General features: G+C 34.2%; 1 protein-coding gene across 3 annotated transcripts in view; it reads left to right on the top strand.

Annotated features, from left to right (window-relative positions):
- Positions 1–4,471: 4,471 nt before the first annotated feature.
- Positions 4,472–17,603, top strand: part of GABRA1 (gamma-aminobutyric acid type A receptor alpha1 subunit) — a 56,026-nt gene continuing 42,894 nt past the window's right edge. The window contains exons 1-4 of one of the 3 annotated variants that reach the window (XM_010388939.2): positions 4,472–4,691; positions 5,473–5,706; positions 8,076–8,164; positions 11,420–11,532. In XM_010388939.2, the coding sequence (XP_010387241.1) occupies positions 8,091–8,164; positions 11,420–11,532 (187 nt within the window). In that variant the 5' untranslated portion in view covers positions 4,472–4,691; positions 5,473–5,706; positions 8,076–8,090. Of the gene's footprint in view, positions 4,692–4,960; positions 5,069–5,472; positions 5,707–5,837; positions 5,913–8,075; positions 8,165–11,419; positions 11,533–17,603 lie in introns of those variants that run through there. The other 2 variants (XM_010388946.2, XM_010388955.2) reach the window with 2 other exon arrangements.

Below are 17,603 nucleotides of genomic sequence, written 5' to 3'. Positions count from 1 at the left end.
TAAGCTGAATGCAGTTTCTAGCTACAAACATGCCTAATGGTTTTCATTATTTTTGATATATAATCTCTCTAAGTTGATTCTCTCACTGAGATCTATGTTTCTTTCTGCAAATAGACAATCGTTGTTACTGATTGAATATGTATTCATTCTGTTTACTTTAACAGAGAAAAACATAAGTAAACATACATTCTTATGGCTTAAAAGGAGTTTACACATAGACTATGTATGTACATATATTTATGCCTTTACTTTTACCAAAGAAAACACATAAACATCCTGAATGCCTGACTTTAGCTACGTATCTTTTTAAATTACATGTTTCCTCAATCAAGTTATATGGGATACAGTATTTTAAAGTATTTAATCTAGAGAGTTGTGATAGCATTTTAATAAATTATATGTATTTTCTTACATCCTTCCTCACTTACATTAGTCATCATGTTACCAATTTTATTTGGAGAGTCAAAAAATTCTTCTTCAAGGATTAAAAAAAAATTTATATGTTATTTGAACTTTTAAAATAAATGTTTCTAATCATCAGCTTATTATCATTTTTCCTAACTCTGAATAAATCTGCATTTACCTTCTTGGGTTGATGGGTTAGACATCTGTGAAAAGAAAAGTCTTTGAAAGAAAATGGGTGAATCTGGGTTACATTTGAGTTGCTGATAAACTGAAAACTGCCAAAAGAGGAAAATTGGACAGTGCCCTACTTACATAACTGTTAAATAGACTCTGATTCTCACATACATATTTTTATTCCTGATGAGTATTTGTTGCATCTTATGGAAAAATAATGTAAATGTATCTTTTGGGGAGCCTGTGGTTGACTGTACTAGCTGTGCTTTGAACATTTGCTTTGGTTGGCTATGTCCTGTATTATATTCTCTTCAAATGTTCCTGGTTTAACGTGTATGTGAAATACTCTATGCCCAAGGACCACGTAGTGAAAATTTTCCCCACTCAACACCTTAAAAATAAAAACATGGGCCTAGGATTAAGTTGGCACAGGAACTAGTTTTTCCCACTACCTGTCGAAGTGATAATTTTATTTCAATGGTATGAAAAATGCTGACAATATTATCAGTATTATTAGTTATTTAAACATGATGTAGATAATGCACTAAAATGCAGAGCAAATAATAATTTTATGGCGAGAAAAAAAGAGAGAGGAAAATTGGCATTCATTAGATGTCTATTAAGTGTCACACAAGAGGGCTATCTGATTCACATTTGTTTTCCCATGTAATGCCACCACCAGCTTATAAGATATCATTACTTCATTTGAAAAATTCAGCAATGTGCCCATGGCCTTACAGTTCTGAAACATCTGTGACTTCAGGTGTATGTTCATGCATAATCATTTACTGTGCCATGCTAACCTGGGTTCTATTTCTGTAAAGATCAGGTGAAAGATTACATAAGCTTTGTGATCTCTCAAAGTGGTTGGGGCAAATAATCTCTAAGTTTCACTGGACTGCCAAACACTTATGACTCAAATATAAATAAATGTTGTTTTTGCTATATTCACCATGTTTCTCAGTATGCTGAAATACCAAATGAGACTTCCAGCCTGGGAAAAATAATTTGTCTAAATCACCTAGATGACAAAGATGTCTAGATTAATACACACACACACAAAAAAGTATTACTTAAACCACATTTATTTTCTTTTACTCCTACTGAGCTATTATTTCAATATCATTTACAAAAGAAGAGACATCCCTCTGGATATGCTAGTATAGTCAATTAAACATGGTGGTCTGTATTATATACAGAGGAATTAGAAAAGTGGGACTACTTAAATGAGTATAATGGAATATTCCATATAAATATTCATATATGTAATGTATAACGTTAAAACACACTTTCCGTGTATATATCTGAGCCATTCAAATACATTTTAAAAGATCAATTTGATCTGCGTTTCATCTAAAGTTTATTTGATATTTTATTATTTTTACTTATTTATTTGCCTTCACTCTACATTGTTTTGTAAATGATAAAAAGATACACTGAATAAATGAGAACACTCTTGCTATTTTTTTCTCATTTGGTTCACATTTAGTTAAAGAAGGTAAAAACATTTCTCTGTTGAATAGAATCAGCACCACTTCATCAATTAGGTCAGGGCTTCCTGCCATTTAAAATTGACAGGAAAAGCAAAATGTACCAGACTGCAGCACTGGAGATAGAGTTATTAGGAATCCCTAGCATCCCTGGTTCTAGATTTGACCTCAAATTCTTTCTGCCAAGACTTTGTAACTGTTAGGAGGGTCTTGGCCATTGGCCTCATGAGACAAAAGAAAAGTAGTTTAAATCTCTGAAATACTAAAGTAAGCCTGATTCTATGTTCCAGTAGGATGTACTGGATCATCAAAATAAAACTCTTGCCATGAATAAATAATAATAAATATTCAGAGGTGATTTTCATGTGACTGATGTAAAGATGGTCAAGCATGGATATAAAATGAATGAAAAAAATTTTACTATGAGCTCAGTCTCACAGTGAGGAAACAGAGTAATGTAGAAGTGTGGTTAAGAGAATGGGCTTTGAAGTCAGAGCATTTGCTTTTGCATTTTAGTGTGGGTACTCACTAGCTGTGTGACCTTAAGCAAGTCTTTTGATCTCTCTAGTCTACAATTTACTGAATGATTTGTATAACAGAAATATTAAGACCATCTCTCATAGAGACTCATTTTGAGAATCAAACTGAATTATTATGAAAATTACTTTGCACATTACTTGACACCAAACAAACACTCTAAGAATATTAAGCACTGTGGTTATTATCATTTAAAAAAACTGACATCATTATATGCACACATAGTTTGAAGTGGTTCATTCTGGCTAAAACAAAACACAAGAATATCAAAAATTATATAAAATATTTAATATAAAAACACAATATAAAGTAAGTATTTTCTTGTCATTAATTTATTATATTTTATGGTAGTATGTGCATATATTAAAGACATCTTAGATTGAACACAATAAACACACCCATAATTAGAGTATCAATTGATGTTTTGGAGCACTAAAATATCAATAATTTTACACACTCACAATTTATGAAAAATATAGATGTCTCAAAGCAAATTACATGTATGTGTATGTATACATATGTGCATATGTATATTACAAGCTGATATTCATAGAGAAGCATCCAGTAAAATCTATCTTGTGAGTATTGTATTTTAAAGAGAGAGTCATAGTATAGGTATTTCCATTTCCATATACATACTATAGCCCCCAAATTATTTAATATTTATTTCTTTAAATATACGAAAATGCTGTGCAATTGTATCCTGTTTCATAGTCACATAAAAATTTTTAATCTGAAGCAGAATGTAATTGGCATTGCTCTGAGACTATTGTTCACATGATGAGGCTTGAGTGACTTTGTTTGCAAAACCAAAATCAGTAGAGTGATTTGGTTGTATTCCATTAGATAAAGGATACAAAATTATTTTTGTTTGGTAGAAGATCATAAAAGGACCTGCAACAGTTTAGCCAGGAGAACACTAAAAACTCAGATTTTTATAACTGTTTATTTTCATTAAAACAAGACAAAATTGTGGAATTGCATCGTAGATGATGTGAAAGAATAATGTTTTCTAATTGTTAACTTCGGATTTCATTATTAATTATAAATCTCATTAAATTCAGTTTTATTCTCAAAACTACTCAATTAAGTAATCAATGGATAAGTCAATAAAAATTGGTTAATGACACATAGGGAAGCCGTGATGCTTCTTCAGTGAATATCTTTAAGCATACATTGGCATTTATTATATCTGAACATAGCAGGTAATTAACTACTGCCCAGAAACAGGGGTATCTTAACATAATCTTCAAATCTCTCTTCCAAAATTTACTTCTAAAATCATTTCCCAGTTGACACTCGACCACAAAACTCAGAAGGTAACCAAGCCCAACCCCTAATGTGGTCTTCAATTTTATAGTCCTTATTACTGCAATCACCTTATTTAAGTTTTAATCATTAAGCTGATTGTATTCCTGCACAAGGTCAAGAAGCACTTGTAGAATCATAAACCCCAAAGTGGTTATGGACTGGCTACTCAGGTTTTTTCTTCACTTGCTCAGGCTCCACCCCATCTGAAACGTCTTCTCTGCTAGGAGCTCACTAGGAGAAAATGACCAGTGAGCTTACCAAAGCTCAGACCTTATCCACCAGAAACATTGCGTGGGGCACGTCACCTTTTCAGCACCTCCTGACCTAACTGGACGCTAGTGCTGAAGGGACAGCTCCCGGTGATATAGGTTTTACTAAGCGCTCCCGAGAAGGCAGCACCCATCCCCTCTCTGCTACAAACAGCCATTCACAAAATCTGAGGAGGAAAACACAGTCATCCCTGATTCCTTGGAAATTTAGTTAGACCGATGTTGAAACACACCCCCCTTTCCTAGTGTATAATTATTTGTGGGTGGAGAGCTACCAGGGAGGGTAATAGAAGAGGCCGGAGACGGGGGGAAAAAGTAGACGAGGATTTCGTCCTGACTTCTAAAAATTCCCCCTCTCCTTCTCCCATTTTCCTAATCCGAGAATGATGGAGCTCGAGGCAAAGGAATTATTCCGGAAATGGAGATATGACTCTCAAGCCTACAAATGATCAGGATGATTTATTAGTTAAATATTCTTCGTCCAGGAACCCAGCACAATTCAGAGGTAACAGCGCCTGCGTTTTCTCCATGATAACACAGACAAACAGTTGCTTAAAAAGGTAAAAACCCGGTTGCGGAGGGTGTTCTTGCTGTCCTCTAAGCTACAGAAGAACGTGGGGTGGAAAGCGCTCCCAACCCGAGAAAGTGCGAAAGACTCTCTAAACCCAGTAGCCAATTTCCTACCTGCCAGAACTCTTTCCTACCAACCGTCACCATTCGTGACTCTGCAAGACACGGGGACTTAGACATATGTGTGGGAGTGTGTGTGTGTGAGGGAGAGAGGCGAGACGAGTGCTCTCTCCACATGTGTAACCCTGCATCTCCCTGTTTCAGAGCTTGCGTTCATTCATATGCAGGCAGTGGTTTAATATTTGATCAAAGGTAGAATAGTTGCACTGAAGAGTTGTATTTTTAATGGGCTCACCTTAAAATCGGGTGTTCATAAATTGCAAGTGTGAAAAGACTCTAAGTGCAGTCCGTATGTCTCTCACCCTTTCTACCCTTCCCTCCCCCATTGCCGCTCCCCCCAAAAAGAGAAGCTTGCAGCAGACTGTAGAAGGATTTGAGCCTGCAGCTAGAGAGAAGGGGATTAGGGCCAGAGTGGTGCAAGTTAAATTGTGCTGCATATAAAAAATGGGCGGATTGGTCTCCAGATCCAGAGGCTGGTACCACCTTCCTTTCTAAAATAAAATCTCTCTGGCATGAAGTCACCGCCTATTTCACATCCGGTTTGCCCTGGGACGTATTACTACTGTCTTGGTAAAGAGAAATCTTTTGTTGTATAGCTGCAGACTGGATATTGGGAAGCAAATTTGGGTGTGAAATCTTCAGCAAAGGAGCACGCAGAGTCCATGATGGCTCAGACCGAGTGAGTGAGAGGCAGAGCGAGGACGCCCCTCTGCTCCGGCGCGCCCGGACTCGGACTCGCAGACTCGCGCTGATTCCAGTCTCTCCACGATTCTCTCTCCCAGACTTTTTTCCCCGGTCTTAAGAGATCCTGTGTCCAGAAGGGGCCCTAGGTAAGTGCGACTTTGGACCACGATACACAGACAGAGCTTTGAACGTGGCTTTTCCTAGCTGGAGAGACAGGAATGTTATAGTCGGGGAGGGGGGGCGGGGGGGAGCGGGGGGGAGATGGGAGAGAGAGGGAGAGAGAGAGAAGAGGGAGAGCGAGCGAGCGAGCGAGCAAGGGAGCGAGCAGGACAGGAGCCTGATCCCACGGCAGGTAGAAGCAACGAAATGTTTTTCTTTCAGGGTGAAACCGCAGCAATATAAGAGCATTATTTTTCCGCTGTCTTTCTTCTTTTCTTCTCCTCTTTCTTAAGCATATTTGAATGTATTCCGCAGGGTGGGTGGTGGCATGTTGTTTTGGTCTTTTATTATTTATTTATTTATGTATTTATGTATTTATTTATTTTTGCAAGGGGGAGCTGGGATGAGTTGGGGAGGGGCGTTGGGGGCCATCAGCTAAAGTTAAGACGCTGGGACAGAAAACCTGTCTCACTGTTCCGTCATCCTAGGGAAGGCACTCTCTTGTCCTGGCTGCAAAATCGCCTGTTTTCCCCTTTCCAGTGTCCTCTGGTGTAGGGGTCTCTCCCATTCTGGGCACGAAAACTCAACTTAGTCTGTGATATGGGTGGCATGGGATGGTAACGTTTGGAGTGTGTGTCTGGGGGAGGGGGAGGATGAAGGTAGAAAGTGGTAAGACTGCAGTTTAGCCTTTCTTTTAAACTATTATGTTTGTATTTGCAAGAAACTTTCTTAACAACTGAAGTACCATGATAGGTTTTTCTCTTCTAAAAATGTCAGAAGAGGGCAAAAAGCTATGGTGCCTTGTCAAAGGATTTTGCTGTGGTTTGTTTACCCATTCAGATATTCAATCTTTTTATAAAGATCAGCAAAAATTAATAGGGCTAAGAGAAGTTGTTTTTCCCTCTTAACAAATGATAAATATTAGTAGAAAGGTAAATTAAAATTTTGCAATTTAGATGTAGTATTTTAACATAATATTTATCCAAGATTTCTTGTCATAGTCAACTAATCTGTTTCAAAACCAGTCACTAAATTACTAAATTAAGTAAAAGCTATGATGAGGCTGACAGTTCTTATCTCTAGACCATTTCGCTCTAAACATATTACGTTTCATTGCTTACATGCCTGTTTGTAATGGTTTTTAGTGATTTAAATGATTCCCGAGAGTGCAGAAAGCATTTTTAGATGTATTTAAAGGCATACCACATTAAGCTATAGAGGGTTTAGTGAAAAAGAAGCTTTAAAAGATTGCAATCTATTAATCACTTACCTTACAAAGATGTATAGATTAAATACTGTTAACATTCCTTATATTATGACTGGAATTAATTACAGCACATTAAAATGTTACCAGAGCTTCTCCTTATTCAGGTAGTGCATTGAATTTCGAAAACTGACTTCACACATAGACTATATACATTTTTAATTCTCTAAGCTTTCTGTAGTCCTCCAGTTCTCCAACATTCCACTACCAAGTCTAAATTCAACAATCAGATGGTGATTGATTGCACTTTACCTAAGAGGTAAAAAAGATCCCTTTATTCATGCAAAGCAAAGCACTCCAGCTTCCATCTGTTTGAGATGAAACATTTTCTAGCAGCAACCTGGCAGAATTTGAGAGGGCTTGAAAGATATGTGTGGGCATGTTTGTGTGCATTTGTGTGTGTGGTTTGTATGTGAGAGAGATCAGCACATGGCTTGACTATAAAGTGTGTCCTTTAGCTTCACAGAAACATTAGGAAGCATATTTAACAAAGCAGTCACAGGCACAGAATAAAAGCACGACTCCGGCATTCAACAGTGTGTTTCCTATGTTTTTAAATAGAAAGAAATACAGTTGCTTCTGAAATCAAGGTACCTGCAGAATTCAAAGAGGAATTCAGCCATCACAACATGTTAACCTATCCCATCCAATCCCTAAATATGTTCTTCCTGTTAGAGACACCAGCTTAACAATTTTAATGCACAGTTCACTGTGGAAACTCAAATCATAAAGGTCTAAATTTTCAGATGATAAACAACAAGAAGAGAACAAACCAAACTATATTATAAATATAAAATCCAGAGATAAACAACTCACAGTTTTTATGTTGAGCAATACTGTCACTTGAAAGCGTTTCAACTTGTATTCTTTTACAGGAGAATAAGGACACTGATATGTTTCTGAATGGAGAAATGGAAGGGAAAGTGGAGAATGGATGGTCCAGGTTTCCATTGCTTCCAATGAGGTGTCATATCCCAGTGAGGTCATTTCCTGACTTCAAAGCATTCATCTAAACTGCCTCAGTCAGCCCTGGTGGTTATAACCTGATGTTTCTTGCTACAGACATTGATATCTACTTATTCTACTTTTCAGCTGCTCCAGCCCGCGATGAGGAAAAGTCCAGGTCTGTCTGACTATCTTTGGGCCTGGATCCTCCTTCTCAGCACGTTGACTGGAAGAAGGTGGGGACACTTTTTAAAAAATCTGCATGAAAATTTCTGTAACTTCATTTATTTTATCAGGGAGAAGAAAATTGTCCTCAAATGAATTTATGACTAAGGGAATTCAGAAAACTTAACTGCAATAATTTCCAGCTAAGAATAAAGAGGAGCAGTATGAAAAAAAAAATCGGTGTATTTGTATGTTAGTTAGAATACACTTAGCAAGTCATTGTTAAGACATGTATTAATTCAACATTTAAGTCTTACATTGAACTTTTCGCTGTTCAGCTGGAACTGAACAAAACATGCGGTTTCCTAATTCTTAGAAAAAGTTACCCCAATTAGTGGCATACTATGTAAGCTGATTTTTTAACAAGAGAATTTCTAGCCTATTGTAAAGACCATGCAATAACTTTTGTATTTATAGAAATGGAAAGTTTTAAATAATATCTTTAATTTGAAAATCATGTCTGTATAAAAGCGTGTGCATATCATATTTTGAAATCATTATCTACATAACAAATAAAGGTAGCTATACGAGACAAATATTTAAGAACTTTGGTAAAATCAAATTTCTCTATTTAAAAAAACAATTACTAATTGTTTATAAAGCTTAACCATAGTCAAAATATGTTCTAATGATCCAGTCAAGCATGTTAAATTAATATAGTAGAAACTATTTACATGACTAAGTATTACAGATTTTTCTTTATCTGCTTTTCTATTTCTTGTTCTGCCTATTCCTGTGGCCCCTAAGAAAGTCAGACATATCATAAAAATATGAGTTTATTCAAAATGTATTGGCAAGTGAACTCTTAAGAGTTAAGTTAGGGAGATGGAATAGTCTGGAAAGACATATGAATTTAGGAAGATTTGTTTTAATTCAGAAGTTGTCTGTTGTTGTTTTTTGCTATTGTGTATCATGAACACTGACAAACAGGCATTATTATCAGATATCCTTAATGTGAGAAGTTAAATGTCTTTACTGCTTTTGAAAAATTATATGAAGTGTTACTATTGCAATGACCTGTAGATGGAGTTAGTGCACAGTGTTTTATTATATAGTGGTTCATATAGAATCAAAATCAGGTACTGTAACTGGCATTTCTCTTCAAAATATATATTCAGTTTAGGAAACACTACATTGGCATGGGTGTTTAATACCCAATGAATAAGCATCTTATTCATAGGGTTTTTCTCTGACAATTACAACTTGACATAGTAAGTTAGAAATAAAGATGAAGTGTCATTAAAAAATCATGTAAAAGAAAGATTTCTATTCCAGTTGGGAAAGCAGAACTGGTCTTGGGGAAAAGGCAGTGGTCTCTTTGGGCATCTGTATTCCAATGCAAACAATTGGTGAAAATATTTGTAAGATAAAATCAGGAAGAAAAACATTTTCTGAGTTTTATATAGCTGTAAAATCTTAGAGGGTGTAGATAAAGGTAATAAGCACTCTACATTGTAAGAATTGTTTTAATAATCTAAGTTTATTTCATCATGCTACCCCATTTCATCTTTTCTCTCTTCTTATTGTATTGCTTTCTTTCTCAGAGTTCCCGATCAGGGCCTCCTCACAACTTGGGGTGTTCTAGCATTTCTTTTCCATTTTTATCAAGATGACCTTCCAGTATCCTTGAAAGATGCAGGCATGGCAGTTGATTTTGTGACAATAAGTTTTTATAAATAATTGCATTCATAAAACTATTTTTGCCTTACTGCTGTCATCTGCCAGTGAGACCTCCTGGAAGACACTTAGCTTGTTGAAAATTTGGTTTAAAAAGCAGCAAGATGTTTAATTTTGCCATAAGAGAGTAAGCCCTCAATCTGCATGGCATCACTGTTGAAATTATGAGAATGAAAAATTGTTTCAAAGAGGCACATTACGTATATCCAATATTATGGATAGCCTTTAGTTTTAGTAAGTTTATCAAATTGAAAGTTTATCAGAATGATAGCCTTTGCATTTTGCCGATACAAAATTAATTACCTGCAAAACAGTGTTTGGTTTTGAAATGATATTTTGATCATATATATTGCTGCTGTCAAATAAGTGAATTCTGGTTTCAAATGTTACTATTTTTCTTATATTTATCAGTAATATCAACACATAGGAGTGAAGCACAAGGCATATTAAGTAGAAAATACAAAAGTGATAGATTTGTGGCAGTTTCTTAGTTTACACCCTATACTCATTTTGCTTTTGTACTCAAGGTCAGAACTATGATTGAAATATATGAGTAAACGTGATCCATCCTAAGATAGAAAACACTTCTCTCAAAGGATTTTGGAGTTGTCATGCTAATCATCATATAAAATATGATTCAAGGAGCATAGATAGCAATGTGATTGATGTAGGAAATACACAATTTTTGAACTGAGATCACTATGTGGTTGAAACACAAAGACTAATAATGGTAAGGGATACAAGCTGCATCTTCAACTAGTAACATTTAAATATAAGTAATTATCCCAATAGAGAAGAAGGAAAATAAAGTTTCAGACTAGAATTTGAAGAAAGTTAGGTTCTAGGTCAAGTTTTGCACACAAATAGGTGTGCCTTCTTAAACGAAACACTAAAACCGTACTACAGCTTAGTCAACTGTAAATTAAGATTATTAAACTTGATCTTTCTAAAGGTTCTGTTTACATCTAAGTCTAGAAATAATGAAAGTTAATTAGCTGTGTGAACAGACAAATTTTAATCATTGGGTTATGAATCTTAAGAGGAATGAAAATTTGCACACTGATGTAAAATATAATTATCCTAAGAAATATGTTTTATCTAAATCTCTTAAAAGAACATTAAGAAAACCCCGCCAAAACACAAACCTATATGAAGTGAACGAAGGAAGGGATGTTGGTAGGTTAAAACTTAGGCTTTTGCTACATGTTAAATTAAAAAAAAAAATCAGTTATTTTGGTAACTCTTTTTAATTTGTAAAGAAGTTTCCTATTTTTTTTTCATGTGCATTAGCATTCTTGCTTGCTCAGAGAAGACAGGCATTATAATGTAATATACATGATAATTCAAAAAGTAAACAGACAGAAGTCATTTCTCATAATTTTCCTTTCACATTTAAAAAATGAAAATTAAAAATATAATTAAATGCCCAGAGTTTAAAAACAACATTCTTTTTCACCTTGTGAAAAAATAATTTTCAAGTTAAGATTCAGTTGAAATCAAGGTAGAAAAACTGAGAAAGGATTTATTTGGAAAGAGGTTTTAGTAGAAATGTATACTTTAGCTATTGCTTCTCTTTATGTTTTTTTCAGCTATGGGCAGCCATCATTACAAGATGAACTTAAAGACAATACCACTGTCTTCACCAGGATTTTGGACAGACTCCTAGATGGTTATGACAATCGCCTGAGACCAGGATTGGGAGGTAGGTTGCATTATTTTATTTTTGTTTTAGAGAATAGTATGAAAACTTTACTATTACAGCCTTACTTTATCTCTAAATGGTCAAATAATAAAAATGGTAACATGTAATTTAATGACAAATCTATTTTTAATAGATCACTCTATGTTAATTCAAGTTACCATGTAGTTTCATATCCACATGTAGTAAAAAGCAGACATGGACTTCTAATAATGACACGAAGGAGATGCTACATTTATGTGATAAGCACAGTACTTCCCATGTAATGATTTTCTCATATAGGTAAAAACTGGGATAATATTCTATCTTCCAGCACAAAGACTGCAGCTACCTCACCTGGTACTGCTATGTCTGCATTTAATTCCAACAGGGCATCTTTGATTCTGTTGGTTCAAACATTTATTTTGGAATATTACATATTGATCCACTATTATGTGTTAAATTGCCACCACTTCTAGGCTAATAAGGGAATGAGATAAATGGTAGTGTTGTAGTTTAACTGTGCATTTGAACTTATACCCTAATTTTCTTAATACAATTTTATTTTTCTTGGTATATCAATTACTCAGTTATATTGATACATTTCTGCTTAGGTAGAAGACAGCACTTAATAACACAATATGTGTAACAACAAGAGTAAATAGTTCTAGGAATTGCACACATTTGAATAACACTTGAATAAGATAATTAAACTATCTTATTTGGCTAAACAAAGACTAATGAAGCCAAATCAAGATATTGATCTCAGAGTAAAGCAAGAGAACCAAAGAAACAAATTATCATTCAAAGTCACACAGAAAGCCAAGGTTAGAATCCATGATTCCCAACTATAGTTGATACTGAACCTTTCCTAAAGCATTTGTAGTAACTATTTAATAGCAATATTTAAATAGTGATTAAATGGCAATATTAAGAAAGCCACCTCTTCTTCATTTAGATAGCACAGATAAGCAAAGAATAAAAAGCTTACAAATCAAACAATGATTTTTCAACTAAATGGTTGCATGGATTTACAGTTACTTTTAAAAAAATATTTTGCATAGTGTAATGACATGGATGTGCATTATGGGTCTATTTTGAAGCTGCCAAATGTCATTAGTGTCTCAGAGGTTTAAGGGAAACTTCCTTGTCAAAGACACAACCCAAATACATGTCAAAGGTCTTACCAGGTATCCTTTTTAATCAATTTCAAACACTCATTTTAGGACATACTATACAAATTTCCTCAGGTTTAGACTTCACCAAGTTTATATTCAGGTTTTTAGAAAAAATTCTTTAAGTCAAAATAGAGTGATCACAAAATGGGGAGCCTAATTGTGTATATGGTATGTTAAAATACTGCTTGTGTACATTTAAACATCTCGATTGTCTTCAAAAGTTTTTTTATTCATAAAATTTGCAATAAATTACGAAACTAGCCAGATGAGGAATGTATGAAAAGAAGAAATAGCCAGGCTAGTGACATAAATTTTACACAGCAAGACTTTTGAAAACACTGGTTGGAATGTTATCTGATTACTTTACCTAATCTCCTTCCTGCCCTGTGCCATCATTCCCTAAAAACTCAACAGAATTTCACAACATATTTAAAAAATTTCTCTTCATCCTGGTTTAGAAAATTCTATTTAATATTTTGACATGTAAATATGAGTATTATCTGACAGATTTGTGCATCATCTTCAATTTAGTAAATAATTTTACTCACAAACTGTTAAAATAGTAGCCAAGTGGTTATATTATTGTTCAGAGTACACGTAGCAAGCTGTGACTGTTCATTTCCTTTTAATTGTATATAATAACTCTTTTATAAATGTATACATTAACCCATTCAACAAATAAATTTTAGGAGAAATTATTTTAACTAATCCTCATATGCATTCCTAGACCCTGGAGAGCCTTAGACCTTGAAGATATAAAGATTAGACTGAGAGTTCATTGAAAAGCTAATTTTCAATACTGGTGATACTGGTAGATTTGCTTACAGGAATAACTACATTAATTCATACTGTCAATTGCTATTTTTGTAGAATCTACTTTTATCATCTAGTTAATCCCATAAAATAACAAAAATAGATATGTATTTAAAGAGCAAAATAGTAGTTGTCCAAGTATAGACAAGCTGTCTTCCTTAGAGTGAAATGAACCTAATTGCTATAATAATTCCAGGACTTGAGAAAATTAACAATGGATGTGCTTTAATCTTTACTAAAGATGATTTTTCTGATATTTCTGATTCCTAATAACAGTGACTTTTGAGAGTATGACAGAAATTGAAACAAAAAAGTAGTTCAAATATTTTCTCTATTTTTATTCTAAACATCCTACTGGAATTTAGTACACTTAAATGTGATGGATTTGAGATTTATGAAAAAACTTTGATACTGACTAAACTTTTCTTTAATTTTTTTTTGGGAAATTTTTTTAATCCTGAAGGAATAAAATAGCACATGTTTATTACTTATATCTACAGAGTCATGAACATTTTAAAGTAGATTTTGAGAAGGTATCTGTCATTAGAGAACTATAGTTTAAAATACTAAGTATAGTTTTAGGACATTTTGAAAAACATAACCAGCTATAGACTTAGAGAAATGTGATAACACCATGATTGCTGGCTGCTATTAAGTTGACATTATCGTGGCTTTCTTTTTAAATTTTTGCAAGTTTGAAGTACTTCATTTTATTTATTTACCGTAAATTTTTGGTACTTTAAGTATGACATGCATCCCAGTAGATCCCAACTGCAAAACAGACCCTCCCTTTTTATTTTTTATTTTTTTCAGGAGCCATTTGCCTCCAGATGAAAAGACTGTATAAAGGAAATACGTGAGATTATCATTTGCTCATAAGAGAGTAAAAGTTTTCTTTTAGTAATTTTATGATCACAGCTAGGATGATTTCCTCTTGCAAGATAAAGGTGCCCACTATCTTCTTTATTATGACAAAAGTCTTTTTATAAAAGTAACAACATTATGCAAAAAGCGGGGATTTTTGCTTCTGAATGTCCCCAGGAAGTAGAAAAATGTGATAAGCTGAGACTTGAGACTAGTACAAGAAACTCCTGTATTTGCAAATTCATCATGACCTGTTTTTTAGAACACACACTGCATCAGAAGGTATAGCACTGTTCTTAGTAGACATAAACCTTGGGTTCGATAACTAGAAAACAAAATATATAACTTGGTTAGTCTAGATGATAGGAATCAGTTTGCAAACATTATAAAACTATTTTAAAAGGCTGCCTTTTCAGAGATAAGAGCAATCATGAGGAACTGCAAATAAAAGGACGACTAATAAAGAGAGATCTCTAGGAAGGGATTTTTGAAGGTAGGAGAGCTACAGAAGATTAGAATACATGGAATTCGAAAAATTTAATACGGTCTATTTGGGATTGTAAAGAGAAAAATACGTCAGCTATGTTCGTAATTTAAGTACAATGTCAACAAAGAAACTTTTAAATAGACTCGAATTAAAATAATCAGTATCCAGAAAATACAAATAAAAATTATCAGTAATTGCTGAATGCATTCTTGTCTATAATCTCTTTGTTGGCAAGGTGTGGGGGGCTGCTACATTCTTGCAATGAGAAGCTGAACAATGTTTTTGAAAGAACCCTTGCCTAAAGCATGGTCAGTGTAGAAGAATAAAATAAGGAAAAAAGGATAAAAGTCAGAAAAAATGGGAAGATAAGAAAGAAAAAGATTTAAAAATGAAAGCAAAAGAGGATAGAAAATAGAGAACAGAAGGGAGTAAGAGGAATCGAGGAAGCGAAGGAGAGCAACACAGAGGAAATTAAAAAGGAGAGGAATTAATCTCATGAGCCTGGGGAGACTCAAGTGTCCCTTGATCTGTTTATATGGCTCTTTTAGTTCTAAATCAGGATGAAACCAAAATTTTCCCAGGAAATTCATTTTCCCAAGTTTTCTCCTCTTTGCCCATATTGTAATATATGAAGGAAGCCTGAATGTTCTCTAGCTTTCTAAAAAAATAAATAATGCTCCTGCTGAACTGCACCCATCTGTGTGAAATTTCAGTCACTTTCATACTGGCTTCCCCTACATTTTGGGCGTGGGACAAAAATAATCCATAAACAGAGATATGAAGCTGAATTTTGAAGGAAGATAATCAGGCTTTTATGGGTACTTAATACTCCTCCAGTGACATGTTTCTCCTCCCTTTTACTGCACCATATAAACAGGCTACACTTTATTTATGATAAACCAAAATCCCAGGTGAGCCACACTGATACACAGTTTATCACCGAGAGGACATGCCACCAAGCTAAAGGTTTTTTCTTCTGTACACATGCTCATTTTCATGCATCTAACTTACAAAAAACATATTATTCTATAAACACATTCATTTCACTTCTTGGAAAACAAATTAGGGCAGATACTTCTTTAACTAGAACACAAACATGATATAGCTGAAGGAATGAAGTCTTAAGTGAGTCACATTTTGAAAGAATTTCAGAAGAAAGAACTTTTCATCCTCCCTCTCCCTGTTAATAGTAGTTCCTGGAAATATTATTATAATATCTGAATCAGTCTTCAACTTAATATCAGTGTATAATACCTTGGATGATAAATGCCTCTCAAAAGTTTTGTCCTCAAACCACATAAAGACAGCAAAGGAAACAGAGATGGTTGTGTATTCCTAAAACAACAAACCCTGAGAGAAGAGTGGAAAGACAGATGATAGAGAAGTAAGATTGTAGATAGAGAATGGACTACCTTTATCCCTGCTACACATTTCACAGATATTTAGTTAACATTTTATTTTCTCTGTAACTGCTGTAGATTTGGATTTTTTGGTTTGGGGGGTTTTGTTTTGTTTTCATTTATAGATTTTTTTTTTTGACAGCATCAATTAGAAGAGCGTTAGTAACTGGAGCTGTCTCTGAATGTATTTTAACAGTAGCATATTATTTTACAAATCATTTATGCCTCAAAGCAGGGTTTCTCCTTACCATCATATTTTTTCCTAATCTTGAATTATTTATGCCAATGTAAAACCTTTAAGACTAACATTTAGCCTAATTGTTGCAAGAGATCTCAGCTTCAGGATGTAAGAATTCCCAACTCCCTAATGCAAGGCAGCTAGGTTGGAAATTCCCTACAGTTGGCAAAATACTGTTGACTTCTTAGGGAATTGGCTTGGGTCTTGGGTTCCATTTCCTTATGTAAAAATAAGAAAAAATGGAAAACTAAGAGTGCTCTAAAAAGAACAATTTATTTTTTTGTGCAACTTTGTAAAGTTTAGGTGACTCGAGGATAGGGAAAGCCACACAGTTTAATTCTTTTAAAATTCAACTTTGACCTCTCTCGGGATGATAAGATGTCTGATATTCATGTGGTCTTTTATATATATATATATATATATATATATATCCCTTGTAACGTTGAGATCAGAGATAAACATTTTGTTCATGTTCAACTAATGTTAAAATACTTGTTTTGTATTTATATTAAAAAAACAAAATTTCAAAAAATAGGACAAAATAATTTCTGTCACAATGTGATAGCATTAGATAAAATAGTCTAAATTACTGACAATTTCCAAAGAAAACTAAAAGATGGTTAGGTTTATCCAATCTCCTGTTGTTGTTTTTGTTGTGTTTACTATACCAGGGAATAGCCTTTAGTATTATGTTTTGAAATTCTACTCTGGAATCCTTCCTTTTGAATTTGCTGTCGTTTTCTCTGTTGCTTTTAATGCAAGGTGTGGAGCAGATGTTCAGACTTGGGCAAAATGCAATACATTTCCACAGAAATACTGTATCTAGACATTTCATAATTCAGCTAAATTATAGAGAAAAGGTAGTTACCAAAACCACAAGAGGAGTTGTTAAAATGAACAGAGAATACCTTTTAACATTTACTGACGGAGGTCTACCGTCAGCTCATGAAGCCAGCTTGTCTAATGAATTTAACCTAGATACCCAAAGGAATGTTCTAGCGTGTTTAGAAAACTTGCTACTTTCATCTTTTCTGTGGTATATAAACCATCCACCTGATCAGTGCCAATATTCTCCTGAGATAAAATGAAACTACTGTGACGTTTTTCTTTCTGTG

The sequence above is a fragment of the Rhinopithecus roxellana genome, chromosome 3 (genome assembly GCF_007565055.1).
Source record: "Rhinopithecus roxellana isolate Shanxi Qingling chromosome 3, ASM756505v1, whole genome shotgun sequence".
Taxonomy (NCBI): domain Eukaryota; kingdom Metazoa; phylum Chordata; class Mammalia; order Primates; family Cercopithecidae; genus Rhinopithecus; species Rhinopithecus roxellana.
The sequence above is the reverse complement of the archived record's forward strand: the minus strand, read 5'-3'. Positions and strand labels throughout refer to the sequence as shown.